The sequence below is a fragment of the Camelina sativa genome, chromosome 7 (genome assembly GCF_030686135.1).
Source record: "Camelina sativa cultivar CO46 ecotype springtype chromosome 7, ASM3068613v1".
In the NCBI taxonomy this organism is placed as follows: domain Eukaryota; kingdom Viridiplantae; phylum Streptophyta; class Magnoliopsida; order Brassicales; family Brassicaceae; genus Camelina; species Camelina sativa.
This window is the reverse complement of record NC_141886.1, coordinates 6,759,757-6,773,967: the sequence shown is the minus strand read 5'-3', so window position 1 is coordinate 6,773,967 and position 14,211 is coordinate 6,759,757. Positions and strand designations below refer to the sequence as shown.

The following is a 14,211-nucleotide window of genomic DNA, read 5'->3' as shown; positions in this document are numbered from 1 at the left end:
TTGTTTATAACTCTTTACTTATGTTTGTTCTTCAATATAACCAAAATACAAAAATGTTTGAAGAAATTTGTCTGCGTGAAAATAAGACTCAGGAACGAAGTGAGACGAGAAGTGTAACAGTTATACTACATGTGCATTTTTTTAGAGAGATTGCCTCCAGGTGTGATAGGAACATCTTCATGATGATGAATCTTGGTAGCATGTCTAAGTTGCTGAGATGTGCTGGGAGTGATGACACCGTTACTATTAAAGCTGATGGCGGTAGCAACACATCCACCTTCATGTTGGCCCTAGTAAGTTCTCGATTTAAGTTTGTCAGATCTCTGTATTTGTTGTCGATGATTATGATGCTATTGATCACTTGGTTTTGTAAATTATAGCCAGAAACTATAGTTAGATTGTAGATAACTATTCAGTCTATCTTGAAATCTATAGTGTAAAGTGAAAAAGTGAATAGGGTTTCTTGAATTGATGATGCAGCACAGGAAAAGATTGCAGTCTTTGAGATGAACCTCAAGCTGATGGATATCGTCAGTAAGCGTATACGCATACCAATTCCTGAGTACCACGCAAATGTTAGAATGCCCTCTGGTGAATTTTGCAGGATATGTGAAGATCTCAGTAGCATCGGTGACACAGGTAGATAAGTGGACTGTTCTATATTAACTGTAATGTTGTTTCTAAATTTTTCTACAAACATAAGTGATTAGTACGACTTTGATTGCAGTTGTAATCTCTGTGATGACAAAAGAAAGTGTGAGGTTTTCAACAGATGGTGATATCGGGACAGCGAACATTGTACTGAAGCAGAATACACATATGGACAAAGTATGAATAGTAATAACTAAGGAGTCATCTAAAGCTTTTTTTATAATCTGTCCAATACAATGTTGAGGTGAACTTGTGTTTGTATGTGTTTTTTCAGCCTGAAGATGCTATTGTGATAGAGATGAACGAGCCTGTTTCTCTTTCATTCGCATTGAGGTACATGAACCTCTTCACAAAGGCAACTCCATTGTCAGAAACTGTGACAATCAGATTGTCCTCGGAGCTTCCAGTCGTGGTGGAGTATAAGGTGGCTGAGATTGGTTACATTCGGTACTATTTGGCACGTAAGATTGAAGGAGAAGAAGACACAAAGCCCTAAACACACGTTTGCTTCAGAAACCTTACGAACTTGTTGTATTCATGGATGATTCTTTACTTGCTGGAATCCTCTGTTAAACTGTGATAAACAGTTTGGGTGTTTTTGCAATTTGGAACAAACAGGTTTAACACTCTTTTACTTCTGTGTTTGTTCTTAAATTTGGCCAAAAAAAAAACAAAAAACAAAAAATTTGAACTTTTCAAGACACAGAATTTTGTCTGCCTGAGAAATAAGACTCGAGAACAATGAAGTGAGATGAGAAGTGTAACAATTATATCACAAGTGCACTTGTTTAGAGAGTTAGCTTCCAATCTTCTCCAGCATACACTGCTTGATCCCCGAGCTCTTCCTCGATCCGAAGCAACTACATGAAGATTCCAACAGTGGTTTTCAGGTTTTACACAAAAAGTACATCCTGCAGTATACACTAAACAAGAAACACTATCTACCAACTAAATGTACATGCCTGCTCCAAACTCAATCTATTATTCATTACCCACTGAGGGAAACTATTTGTACCTATAAGCTAAGGCTGCATTATCCAAAAGTTGAAGAAACTGAAATTTCGCCTAGGTCGCTAAAGATTCACATACTACAACATAACTCATAAAAGCTAAAATTAAGCTGATGATGAGCTGATGAAAGAGAAAGTCCAATGCAGTTTACTCCATGCAATTTATCATGTTCTAGAGTAATCAATCGCATAAGGGGTGCTAAGGTGTTATTAGTTTGTCAAAAGATCCAGACCTGGTTATACTTCATTGTTCGTTCTCCTCTGCAAGGAGCACCAGCTTTTATCACACCTGTTGCGAGACCCACGGAGAAGTCAGCGATGAAAGAGTCCTCTGTTTCTCCACATCTATGAGATGTCACCACACCCCACTGGGCATCCCTTGCCATTTTCACCACTTCAATGGCTTCTGTTACTGTACCAATCTGATTCACCTGTATCACCGTATGCACATTATGTCTTTGTCATTCTTAGGCAATAGCAATCATACAAGACTAGCACAGATAATTCATGTACATAGCACAGACAACATACCTTGAGAAGAAGGGCATTACAAGACGACTCCTGTATTGCCCGCTCAACACGTTTTGAATTTGACATCAACAAATCATCACCTACCACCTGCTAGAGTTCAACAGTGAGAATTTAGACAAGGAAAATAATTGGGTCTCTCTCTTTAAAAAATTGTTTCTGTGAAAAGAATAAGAAGACGTCTGATCTGAAACAACACAAAATCTATGTTAGGGGAACCGAGTTGGACCTGACATATTCCAAGACTGGAAAAATACTTGGTGTGTTCCCAGTCCTCCTTGTCAAAAGGGTCTTCTATAGACACAATTGGATACTCTGACCCAACAAGGAGACCAAACACAGAATAAGGTCGTTAGAATACTAAAATAGATACAAATTATCTTGCAGACAAGCAGACATACCATTACAAAGTTCTTTGTACATCTCTATCATATCTTCCGCTGACTTGAAATTCTGCCCAGATTTATTTGGAAAGTTGACATCTAGATCATACTTGGTACCTGTGAAGGAAAGAACAATTCTCAAGGTTAGAAAAATCCAGGAAAAGTAAAAATAGTGAAAAAATTGCAAAAATCAGGATATCGATAGGTTACACATGTGATGATTTAACATCTTTTTTGTGTCACCAGCCAATTGTGAATAAAAAAAATGCCTAGAACCAAACAGAGACTACCAATGACTAAAAAATAGCAGCACAAAACCAGTTTGCTAAGAAGATGGGTATTACCTAAACAAAAATTAGTGGCAGCAACATCAATTGCTATCTTTATCTTATCACTGTACCCTGTTCGATTGATAGCTTCTTTTACAAGCTCCAAACCCTCCTTGAGGCTGTATAAAGTTGCAAGTAAGTATACAAGGCACTAAGCCAAGAAACAATAACATGAGATTCTCAATTTGACAAATGACGCCACAAATATCTTTAGAATCTATCGTATAGATGCAAGCAAATCAGACATCACAGAGGAAAAAATACGTACCTCGAGATATCTGGAGCAAGTCCACCATCTTCACCAACATTACATCCCAAACCACCATTCTTTTCTGTAATGACAGCCTGCCATAAACAGCAATAGATAATTCTCACCTTTAAATACAAATTGACAGATGTAAATATAAAAGTAACTTCCAGAAAGCCATATATCTTTGAAAATTGACCTTCAAATGATGATACGTCTCAGATCCCCATTGCAGGGCCTCCTCAAATCTACTTGCTCCAATTGGGAGAATCATAATTTCCTAACAATATATGAACAGACAACAATCATCACATATATAAATGAAATAACTGATAATCAAAAGCATTCTTGAAGGAGCAAGACTAAAAGATGAAATAAAAATTTGAATAGAGACAACAAGCATCACATATGTAAATGAAATTACTTGAAATCCAAAACATTTATGAAGATATTTGAGGAGCAAGGGTTAAAGATGAAAAAAATATGAGAAGGCAGGCTTAATAGCGAAGTTAACGTTGAATACCTGAATGGCAAAAGTATTCGATGCATGCTTCCCGCCACTCAAAACAGTGAAGGCAGGTACAGGTAACACCATGTTTGCTCTGCCACTAAGATCAGAAAGGTGCTTGCACAGAGGGACCTGATACGCAAGTTCAATAAGGATCTCCTAACTAGACAAGGCATGGAATACATAAGATACAAGAAAGTATTGTGAAGACTTTGGTACTTCTTTCTCAGCAGCTCCAGCCTTGCATGCAGCAATTGAAACAGCTAGTATAGCATTAGCCCCTAGTTCATTCTGCAAGATATTTAAATCAAATAAATCGCAAGGAAAACACAAGATGAATGTTCCAATCCTAATATTTTCCAAACACAAAGACAGCATAGTTCCCACCAACCTTCTTTTCAGTTTTGTCTAAATCAATCATGGCCTGGTCGATTTGACCTTGAAGTTTCGGGTCCATACCAATCAATGCCTCTGAAATCTTGTCATTAATGTTCTTAACAGCTTTAGCCACACTGTTTCCAAGATACATTCCTTTGTCCCCATCACGTAGTTCTATAGCTTCATATCTGGAATCAGTAAACCAGATTCTTCTTAGCAGGCTTATCAATTTAGAATGCCGTCAATCAAATAAGGATTATGAAATGTGAAATCAGAATTATGCATCAACCAAATTAAAAGACACCATCACCAATACATACAGGAAGAAGCAAACAAAATGAGAGTTAGAAGAAGGATATAATTGAATTCTCACGTTCCAGAAGAATCACCACTGGGAACAGAAGCACGAAAGACGCCTTTGTTAGTGTGGAGATCAACTTCAACTGTTGGGATTCCTCTGCTATCAAGGATCTGCCTTGCCTTCACCTTCGTTATCACAGATGATACAGCTTTCTTCATATGATTAGCCTGCACTTTTTTTTCCAACTCACCATAAGTAATTTTTTTTTTGGAGAATTCAAAATTGCACATCGACGATGCAAAGCCAAAAATCAGTACTGGGAAAATTCGAAGGAAAACGTACGATGAAGAGAACGGGATCTGAGGTTTTAGCCCTAACGGCGGCATTAACGGCGTCTTCGATTTTCCGAGAGAGCATGTGTTTGTCTAAGTACTCTTGCACAGACATCTTCTTCTTCTTCTCACTCCTTCCAATACGATATCTTCTTCTTCGATTTCGAATCTTCTGGAAACTTTTCGATGAACAATTTCGAATCGTCAATCAAGCAAGTTTGAATCTGACATTCATTTTCCGATTTGCTGTGTGTGTTTTTGGTTTAGGTTCCGGTTCAGGATCCAAGAAGCATATTCAAAATCAATACGACGACGTTTCGTTTTAACCAAGCATGCGTGTCGTCTGTGGGTTTTGCTAGACCACATCACCCCGTTTTTTCTTTTCAATATCTAATCAATTACGACAGTACGGTTATGGAGTTTGTTGGGAAGAATAAAGCCCATCATGATAACGGGCCCATAAGAACTCTCTCTCACGTGCGTTTGCCAGGTTGGATGGAACGGCTTTTTTAACCTATCTCAAAGCACGTGCGGCGCCGTTTTAGTAACTGCTCCGTTAATAGAATCCAGCTGTCTGTCATTCACTCACAGAAACAGATTTTTTTTTTCGAAATTCAAAAACTCTTTATTCACGAGCCATTAATTTTTTGAATTTTGCCACCCGTTGCCACCTCGATTTACGTGGCATTCTCTAAACCGTCGATCTCGTTTTGAATCACCAAATATTAGCCGTTAAAACCTCCTTTTCTTTATAAATTGGACCCTTGGCTTCCTCTATCTCTCTCCTCAAAAAGATCTTCTCTGCTTCTTCCCTTTTTCAAATTCTCTCTCTCTCTCGCTTTTGTAGATCCAGTTTTTAGGGTTTTTTTTTTTTTTTTATTTCTCGGTGAGCGAAGATGCGTGAGATTCTTCATATCCAGGGAGGTCAGTGCGGAAACCAAATCGGTTCCAAGTTCTGGGAAGTGGTTTGCGCCGAGCATGGGATTGATCAGACGGGACGGTACCAGGGAGATTCCGATTTGCAGCTCGAGAGGGTTAACGTCTACTACAACGAGGCGAGTTGTGGAAGGTACGTTCCTCGCGCTGTTCTAATGGATTTGGAGCCTGGAACCATGGACAGTGTTAGATCTGGACCCTACGGTCAGATCTTTCGACCGGATAACTTCGTCTTTGGTCAGTCCGGTGCCGGGAATAACTGGGCGAAAGGTCACTACACTGAAGGCGCTGAGCTTATTGACTCCGTCCTTGATGTTGTTCGCAAGGAGGCTGAGAATTGTGACTGCCTTCAAGGTAAATTTCTTATTTCCTCTGCCTTATTTAGGGTTTTGGATCTGTAAAATTAGGTTGACCATCGCTAGTGTTTGATTGGGTTTAGGCTTGCGGTTTCTGATTTTGAACTGGTAATTGCGGATTAGGTTGCTTATGGTTTTTGATTTTGGTTCGGTTTACAGGGTTTCAGGTGTGTCATTCCTTAGGGGGAGGAACTGGTTCTGGAATGGGGACTTTGTTGATATCGAAGATCAGGGAGGAGTACCCTGACCGTATGATGCTGACGTTCTCTGTGTTCCCATCTCCTAAGGTGTCTGACACTGTTGTGGAGCCTTACAACGCAACACTATCTGTGCACCAGCTTGTTGAAAACGCTGATGAGTGTATGGTTCTTGACAACGAAGCCTTGTATGACATTTGCTTCCGTACACTCAAGCTTAGCACTCCAAGTTGTAAGTATCACAAGGCCTTCTTAACTTTATATATCAATCAGTATTGTTGACTTGTCTCTGTGGTTCGACTTGTGTCTGCGGATGTGATCAAAGCGTTTGTCTTCTCAATGTTTCAAATCATATTCTTGTTCAATCAATATCACTATTGTTACTGTCGTTGTGGTTTTAAGGGTTGATTTGTCTCTGTGGTTCTACTGTGTTTGTTATTTGATGCATAGTTTATTCATAAGTATGATGTGTAATGCTATAAATTGGACATGGTGCCTGCTGTTGTGATAGTCTTCTCAATGTTTCAAATCATATCCTTGTTCAATCAGTATCACTATTGTTACTCTGTCGTTGTGGTTTGAAGGGTTTATTGTTTGATGCTTAGTTATTCATAAGGGTTTTCAGATGTGGGATTAGTCTTCCTTGATGTTTCCAAAGGCTTTAAAATCAGATAAAGGTCTTTCGTACATTCACTATACTTACCTTGAAACTTCACTCACATACTTTTTGTTTGTCTTCTGAACTGTGCAGTTGGTGATCTGAACCACTTGATCTCTGCAACCATGTCTGGTGTAACATGCTGTCTTAGGTTCCCCGGTCAACTGAACTCTGATCTTCGAAAGCTAGCTGTGAACCTGATCCCATTCCCTCGTCTTCACTTCTTCATGGTGGGTTTCGCTCCTCTCACCTCTCGTGGATCTCAGCAGTACCGTAACCTCACTGTCCCAGAACTGACTCAGCAAATGTGGGATGCCAAGAACATGATGTGTGCTGCTGACCCAAGACACGGTCGTTACCTCACTGCTTCAGCTATGTTCCGTGGTAAGATGAGTACCAAGGAGGTCGATGAACAGATGCTCAACGTTCAGAACAAGAACTCCTCCTACTTTGTGGAATGGATCCCAAACAACGTCAAATCAACCGTCTGTGACATTCCCCCTACTGGCTTGAAGATGGCTTCAACATTCATCGGTAACTCAACATCGATTCAAGAGATGTTCAGGCGTGTCAGCGAACAATTCACAGCTATGTTCAGGAGAAAGGCTTTCTTGCATTGGTACACAGGTGAAGGTATGGATGAGATGGAGTTCACTGAAGCTGAAAGCAACATGAACGATCTTGTCTCTGAGTATCAGCAGTATCAAGATGCCACGGTTGATGAAGAAGGTGAATATGAAGACGAAGAAGCTGAGTACGAGCAAGAAGAAGCCTATTGAAGAAACATAACATTAAAAAACACCTCAACTACCTGTTGCTGTTTACTTTTTAAACTTTTTCTTCTACTAAGTTTTTATAGTTTCTGTAACTATATCGCTTGCGTTATTAGTTTTATCCTTTATGTACTCTGCCTAGGCTAAGAGGATTTATCAATATTCAAACAATCTATTTTGCTATAACAAAAGAAAGAACCATCCTTATTTCTTTGTTCCATATTATCTGTTCGTTGTTAATGATTGCGTATTGCGTTCTTAAGAGTGTGTAGGCTAAGAGTACTTTGGTGTTGGATTGTGAAACGAATCAATTTTTAAGGATAAATCTGGATTTAAGATCAAAACAGAATACAAATTGTTTATTTCATAAAATCAGTTGCTTTCAATGTCCATGGACCCAAATAGTTCCCTCTGCCTCTGAAGCTCTTCCGCAGCCTTCTTCACCTTACGCTCTTCTTCAGCCTTATACTCGGTAACAGCCTTGTCAAAAACGCTTCTCACATGTCTGTTCATTTGCATGAGCTCTTGACATGCATCTTTGAAAACTTCCTTCGCTGGGTCGCCTAAAAAAAACCACAAAGCCAACAAGTATTTCTTTGTTAGACACAGACAAAAAGAGTTCCTGATAGAGTGAGTAACATGACCTTTGAGAACAAGGCTTTGAAAGCAGTTACCTGTAGTCTGTACCCGGATATTGACCTTTTCAAGGGAAGGATGCGGGATGGTGTATGCACCCACGGTTACTCTCGGACTACAGAATTAAACAATAGCAATGGTTGGTTAGTGACATAATCATTTATCACCACAACATGAATGTAATTGCAAACAAAAATCACAATACATTGGCCACAAACATAGAAATGTGCACAATCGATTGTTCAATATCTAAAATCTCTTCACCTATAACATGAATGCAAAAATGAAATTGCATTATCAATTCCAAAAACCTTGTTACTAAGATGATGGGTGGAGGTTGAATAGCAAGTAATAACATTTTTTTCTAAATCCTTGGCAAACAATGGATAGAAGAACCTCTAATCACATAAACATGAATGTAACCAACATTTACTCAAAATCAAGTTCACAATCACAGCATTACAAGCACACACATTGGTTCAATTACTATTAAATCCAATCTCAAACTGACAATTCACTAGATTATCTTCAAAACAACTCATAACAAATTAGCAGAGGCTTATGGTGGGTACAGACAGGTCACAGGCTCATTCTTAATGACAGACCCTATGAACTCAATAGTAAGCATTAGAGAGTCAAGAACTAAGTGTCTTGTCTAGTAAAGCATTAGACGGCCATGAACTTACATAGCTTCTTCTTCTATTACTACAATAACAGATTCAGAGGGATTTTAAGAGGAAGATACTAACTCTTGGTTTAGCACGAATCGAACAGCATTAGCAAGTGTGTGATCTTCTTCCCCTAAAGTAAACGTAGCATGGCTATTATCCTTGAACGAACCGTGCTCCATATCTCTCTCTCTTTCAGCTTCTTTTGCTACTAAATTTCTCTGGAGAATTCAAAAATCAAAATCGACCACCAACTAGAAAAAAAAAAACAAACAAAGAAAAAGAACGAATTCAATTAAAATTAAACCAAACCCACAAAGAAAAATTCGAAATTGATGTAAATTTCTCCAAGAAATCAAAGCTGTGCGAGTAGAGAGAAAGAAGAAGATACCTTCAATTGAAATTTGCTAAAACCCTAAAAGCTCCATTAGGGAAAGACTCGGCGTCTTTTTAGTCGTAGAGAAGCTTAGTATAATTACATATATGCCCTTCTATTGATGACGTGTCGTCTTATGTCTCTTAAACCCTAATTCGGGCTGTCTAGTCTAGCAAAAAAAAAAAAAAAGAGAAGCCTTTGTTGTTCGTTAGTTAACCTCTCTCTTCTTCACACAATCTAATCCCATTTGAGAAAGTAGGGATCTTTGATCTTCAAATTCAAGTCTTGATTTATAAAGTTTCGATTTTTACGAATCTTTAATCTGTCTTTTTTTTTTTCCAGGTAGTGCTAAAAAAAAAAAAATGGCTGCTCCAACTCCTAGTCCTATTCCCGTCGGCGTTACAAAGGAACAGGTTCGGTTTTGGTCTCGTCCTTTGTTGTTAATATATCTTAAAGCTCCGATCTTTGATTTAATTAGACAATGGAGCTTAAGTTTTTAGCTGTCTCTATGATTGACATAGTAGATTTCAAGCAATGCTTAGGGTTGAATTGTATCTGCTTGACTCAGATCTTTAAGCATTTATTGTACGAAGTAGATTTGGTTTGGTGTTCTCAAGTTTCTCATTTTGATTTTGTTCTCTTTGATTGAATCAGGCGTTTACTATGGCACAAACGGAGATGGAGTATCGGGTGGAACTCTTTAACAAGTACTGAATTAAAACCCCCTATTTGTTTTTTTTTCGTTATAAAATTCGATTGTCTAGTATAAAGATTTGAGATTGATGCAGTCACATTTTGATTGGTAATTGATACTAGGTTGAGTTTGTTTTGATCACATTGTGACTGCTTTCATGCCAAACACCGTTGTAATGCTTGAATTGGTTTTCTTATTTTGGTAGACATGTAGATGGTTATTAAACTTTGATAACCTTGACTTGGGTGGTGGTGTTCTGTTAATTTGCTAAGTCCTGTGTCATTTGTTGAGATAGCAAGTTCATGGTGACCGATCTCCTGTGATTCCTTGGGTTAGATGTTATGCCAAACGTCGCGTCTTTTTATATATTTCCTTCTGATAAGTGATAAGCCTTGTTCTTTGATGCAGGCTTGCTCAAACATGCTTTAATAAATGTGTGGATAAAAGGTAAAAAAGCCTTTTTCTCTTTTTAATGTTCTCTAATGATCTCTTAGTTCTTGTCTGCATTGTTGGGGGACCTTTTAAGCTGAGATTGTTTACAAAATCGATCTGATTCCCAGGTACAAGGAAGCTGAGTTAAACATGGGTGAGAATAGTTGCATTGACCGTTGTGTTTCTAAGTACTGGCAGGTAAAGCTCTTGTCTTAGTTAAAGTTAAACAAAGCAATGAACGATTCTTACTTCAAATCTCTCATAGTTGAACATAATTTATTCAAAATTTATACTGATGTTGTCTTCATATAATCGTTTTCAGGTAAATGGAATGGTTGGACAGCTTCTAAGTGCTGGCAAGCCTCCGATGTAATTCAGTTTAAAGACAATTATGTTAGAGACCAAACGATCCATGGAGGGAACAAAACTCTGTTTTTTGTTTTTCTAAAGCTTTAAGGCAATCTTGTTTTTATTGTCAAGGGAGTCGCATTACATTTTTGGCGCTGATTTGGACAAATTATGCAAATTCTCTGTGAACCCATTATTCTAAAGGGATGAAATGAAATAACAAAATCAAAATCCACGAAACACATCTATTAATGAGTTGTATAATTTGTATTTGCACTTCGAACAAAGAGAAGAGAACTGTGTGTATCCTATATTGTAGCTTGAAACTGAGAAATTTCTGTTTAGTTTATGACTAACATGCAGAAAACCAGCACAGTTTCTAACTAAGATTCTGCTCTGAGAATTTGAGATTGGAGAGAACATCAATGATCATCTGCTACGTTGTTCTCGTTTAGAAGTCTCTGATGATCCTCTTTGCTCCTGTTCTTACTATCCTTTGTACTTAGTGGAAGTAAAGGCGTCTGGGAAGGTCCACTAGAACGCTCAGCCATTTCTGCAATCAGATATACGTTCACAGTTACTTCAACAATGAACAAACTGACCAGATCATGTGTCAAATCTAAAACTGGCAAATAGCAGAGACTAAACTACGAAATGGTCTGGAAATCTGGAATAGCTACGACGCTTATTTAGCACTGTAATGATCTGATTTACGGTAAGTAACAAGGTAACTATTACAGTTGGGCACATAAATTGTCAAAGCAGTCTCACGTTTCTGCAAATATATATTATGTGCACAGAAAATAAACAATATGGTTTGCTTAATCATTTGGGAGGATGATTGAGTTCTTGAAGAATACCTGGAAGTCTGCTGTCAACGTAGAACATCACAAGGTTCACAGTATACCTGCAGAAGAAAATGTCAAGATAATTTAAGAAACAAACTGATATTTGATTTCATCTTTTTTATTCTGACCATGCAACAACAATGTCAACTGTGTAATGTTTCCTTGATGCTATAATCAATAGGCTTTGTACAACTGCCATAAGCCAAGCCAAATGCTTGATCCACCTGGGAATTTGACATACATGAGATGTAAAAAATCTTGTTACAAAGGATGAACTTTTGTAGAATGATTTATATGAAACAGTACCTTCGTGTGCCGTATCTTTGATATGTGCGTACAAAGACTAAAGTGAATATCGTATGTGATGAAAATATTAGATCTCCACAACCATATATCACTCCATCAGGAACTGCATTTTGAACACAAACCTTAATCACATGCCACTTTATGACTTAATTCTGTACCAACTAAAAATTTGCATAAAGATGTAATCCAAACTAACAGTTAATCAAGAGTACTTCAAGAACATTCTTTGGAGGCGGAATCTTGGCAAGCTTGGAGCCCTAATAGAGAAATTTGATATACCAGTGGAGAAATAAATCAGTACACAGCCAAAAAGAAGTCACAACTAAGAAACCAACGCCTTGAGAATCTTACCTCTCGACAATCATAGTTCGGCCCAGGAAGCTGTGTTGCAAAGAATGTAATGATCCTCAGACTTTGAGAAGCCTGAAAACATATGAAAGCTTAAAACACCTCTGACAAAACTAAACTAAAAACAGATTGTATCTTCTGTGTATGTATATAAATAGAAGAATCAGTGTAGTGGAAATGCAACTTACTGCTAAATAAACAAAAACTCTGCACCATATCAAAACTGTACAAATCTTTTTACTGTGGGAAACAAAAGGATGAAAGGTCCACTGCAATCAAGGTATTAGCTAACCATATTAATCCATTACAGCGAGTTGAAGGAAAAACAAAAGAAACAGATACTTTAGAGTTAAAAACTTACCAAGACAAACGATCCAAAGATAGTGACAAACACAGTTTCACTAACAAAGGCTTTGTCTTGCCCAAGCGCCTGGGAAGAACACATATCATTTACCAAACAAATCAGAGAGAGCTATGATACAGAACAAAAAGTTGATAAGAAAAAAGTCAAAGCAAGCATACTAACTGGAAGAATAAAGAAACCAGCATCTTGTAGCGTTGGACCAGGTCGGTGTAAGTAGTGAACTCCATGAGCAGCAAGTCCATGAATGTACTGATATGAGAGGGACCAAACAAAACAACAATGTAAATAGGATTTTATATACTGAACAGCATAACTAGTTGATCTATCACACCACTTAGCTTTAATCATTTCACCAACAACATTGCAAGACTATAATCTGAACATGAAATTTTCCAGCTCAAGAGAGACCCAAATCAACATTAAAATTAGGTGGATGAAGGGTAGGGGAGCTATAGAACAACCTGAAATACAAGTCCAGCGAGAACAAGCTTCCATTTTTCTGCAAGGAGGGAAGCTTCTAACGTCGCTTCTGAGTAAATTCGTCTCCATAGCTTCACACACAAACCATTGGAAGGAAAAAAAATGAAAAAAACCTTCGGAGTAAAAGCTTCTAATGTCGCTTCTGAGTAAATTGCTTAAACTAAACAATTTCAAAAACAAAGAGACGACAACGGCAGGAAAAAAATGAAAAAAAACCTTCGGAGCCTCGCGATCAACGTAAAGGGGCATGTTTAAGATTGAGGATGAACATTAATCTTTGCAGCAAGATCAAACAAATGAAAGTGCTTCTTCTATAGAAACAGAACCTCGATCCGCAGATGTCACATACGAATCAGACCGACCAGTTTTAATTTCACCTGTATTCGATACGAAAATTATTCCCTAATGAACAACAATTTTTCAATAAGGAATCGATTTCAAATGGGTCTCTTTTTGTGTATGTTGTCGGAGAAAAAGGACTCAGCTTTTTGTGCAATCTACGCCAAAAAAAAAAAAAAAAAAAAGGCAAAAACTTTTTTGTTGTGCCAATTCTGTAACCGCTCAATTAGTACTCCTCCTCAAACAGTATCTAAATATATATATATATATTTAAAGGCAGGATTAGTACAACAGGTGCTGTGGTGTAGTGGTTATCACGTTTGCCTTACACGCAAAAGGTCTCCAGTTCGATCCTGGGCAGCACCATCTTTTCACTTTGTTTTCTTTTGATTGTTTAGTTTACGTTTCTTTATTCTTTTTATATATATCTTTTGTAACAAATTCAGTGTCGTGGGTTTCAAGGCTTTTTGGCCAATATGGGTTGCATCGTTTCTTCTCCGAAAATTAAACCGGCGAGAAAAGGGTTGCCCGAAAACCGTCCGTGCTTCCATACACTTCCATCAGAAAGAAGAATAGCTGATGATGATGGTCATGATGATCAAGCCCCATAATAAAGGTTTCAGAATTGTTTAAGATGAGTGATACTTTCTTTTAGGTCCCAAGGAGATGAAAAGAGAAGAAAGCGTTCTTGTTGCTAATCGGGGGAGGAACATTCAGTAAGGTGTTCAAAGCTAGAGATCTTCTTCGTAACAAGACCGTAGCTTTGAAGAGAATCCGGTTTGATC

At 37.9% G+C, this 14,211-nt stretch overlaps 6 protein-coding genes and 1 non-coding gene across 9 annotated transcripts; 4 read left to right on the top strand and 3 right to left on the bottom strand.

Moving 5' to 3' along the window:
* The first annotated feature begins 179 nt into the window (after positions 1-179).
* On the top strand, positions 180-1,261 carry LOC104704389 (DNA sliding clamp PCNA2-like). Its single transcript, XM_010420489.2, has 4 exons — positions 180-297; positions 481-639; positions 728-828; positions 926-1,261. Exons 1-4 carry the CDS (start codon positions 180-182, stop codon positions 1,145-1,147), a joined length of 600 nt encoding a protein of 199 aa, XP_010418791.2. The 3' UTR covers positions 1,148-1,261.
* Positions 1,256-5,029, bottom strand: LOC104700545 (cytosolic enolase 3). The gene is made up of 13 exons (XM_010416071.3): positions 4,678-5,029; positions 4,408-4,562; positions 4,048-4,222; positions 3,876-3,947; positions 3,672-3,788; positions 3,348-3,428; positions 3,170-3,246; positions 2,917-3,020; positions 2,591-2,689; positions 2,419-2,504; positions 2,193-2,279; positions 1,895-2,092; positions 1,256-1,511 (listed from the first exon to the last, which is right to left on the bottom strand). Exons 1-13 carry the CDS (start codon positions 4,780-4,782, stop codon positions 1,440-1,442), a joined length of 1,428 nt encoding a protein of 475 aa, XP_010414373.1. The 5' UTR covers positions 4,783-5,029; the 3' UTR covers positions 1,256-1,439.
* Positions 5,030-5,418: 389 nt separating this feature from the next.
* Positions 5,419-7,782, top strand: LOC104700544 (tubulin beta-7 chain). Its single transcript, XM_010416070.2, has 3 exons — positions 5,419-5,957; positions 6,119-6,388; positions 6,908-7,782. Exons 1-3 carry the CDS (start codon positions 5,564-5,566, stop codon positions 7,591-7,593), a joined length of 1,350 nt encoding a protein of 449 aa, XP_010414372.2. The 5' UTR covers positions 5,419-5,563; the 3' UTR covers positions 7,594-7,782.
* Positions 7,783-7,898: 116 nt separating this feature from the next.
* On the bottom strand, positions 7,899-9,412 carry LOC104700543 (uncharacterized). 3 transcript variants are annotated; one of them, XM_010416069.3, is made up of 4 exons: positions 9,283-9,412; positions 8,973-9,112; positions 8,262-8,338; positions 7,899-8,150 (listed from the first exon to the last, which is right to left on the bottom strand). In XM_010416069.3, exons 2-4 carry the CDS (start codon positions 9,071-9,073, stop codon positions 7,960-7,962), a joined length of 369 nt encoding a protein of 122 aa, XP_010414371.1. In that variant the 5' UTR covers positions 9,074-9,112; positions 9,283-9,412; the 3' UTR covers positions 7,899-7,959. The 3 variants fall into 3 exon arrangements, with proteins under 3 accessions (XP_010414371.1, XP_010414370.1, XP_019083058.1); XM_010416068.3 differs by having other exon boundaries at positions 8,973-9,145; positions 9,283-9,393; XM_019227513.2 differs by lacking the exon at positions 9,283-9,412 and adding an exon at positions 9,208-9,275.
* On the top strand, positions 9,325-10,981 carry LOC104700541 (mitochondrial import inner membrane translocase subunit TIM10). Its single transcript, XM_010416065.3, has 6 exons — positions 9,325-9,522; positions 9,610-9,680; positions 9,922-9,974; positions 10,370-10,408; positions 10,522-10,591; positions 10,716-10,981. Exons 2-6 carry the CDS (start codon positions 9,630-9,632, stop codon positions 10,764-10,766), a joined length of 264 nt encoding a protein of 87 aa, XP_010414367.1. The 5' UTR covers positions 9,325-9,522; positions 9,610-9,629; the 3' UTR covers positions 10,767-10,981.
* Positions 10,973-13,626, bottom strand: LOC104700542 (phosphatidylinositol:ceramide inositolphosphotransferase 3). Its single transcript, XM_010416066.3, has 11 exons — positions 13,304-13,626; positions 13,069-13,158; positions 12,770-12,856; positions 12,605-12,673; positions 12,432-12,512; positions 12,247-12,318; positions 12,092-12,152; positions 11,896-11,998; positions 11,718-11,813; positions 11,602-11,648; positions 10,973-11,294 (listed from the first exon to the last, which is right to left on the bottom strand). Exons 1-11 carry the CDS (start codon positions 13,334-13,336, stop codon positions 11,164-11,166), a joined length of 870 nt encoding a protein of 289 aa, XP_010414368.2. The 5' UTR covers positions 13,337-13,626; the 3' UTR covers positions 10,973-11,163.
* A 93-nt stretch (positions 13,627-13,719) lies between these two features.
* On the top strand, positions 13,720-13,792 carry TRNAV-UAC (transfer RNA valine (anticodon UAC)). Its single transcript has one exon. It is a non-coding gene; the product is annotated as a tRNA-Val (tRNA).
* Positions 13,793-14,211: the final 419 nt, after the last annotated feature.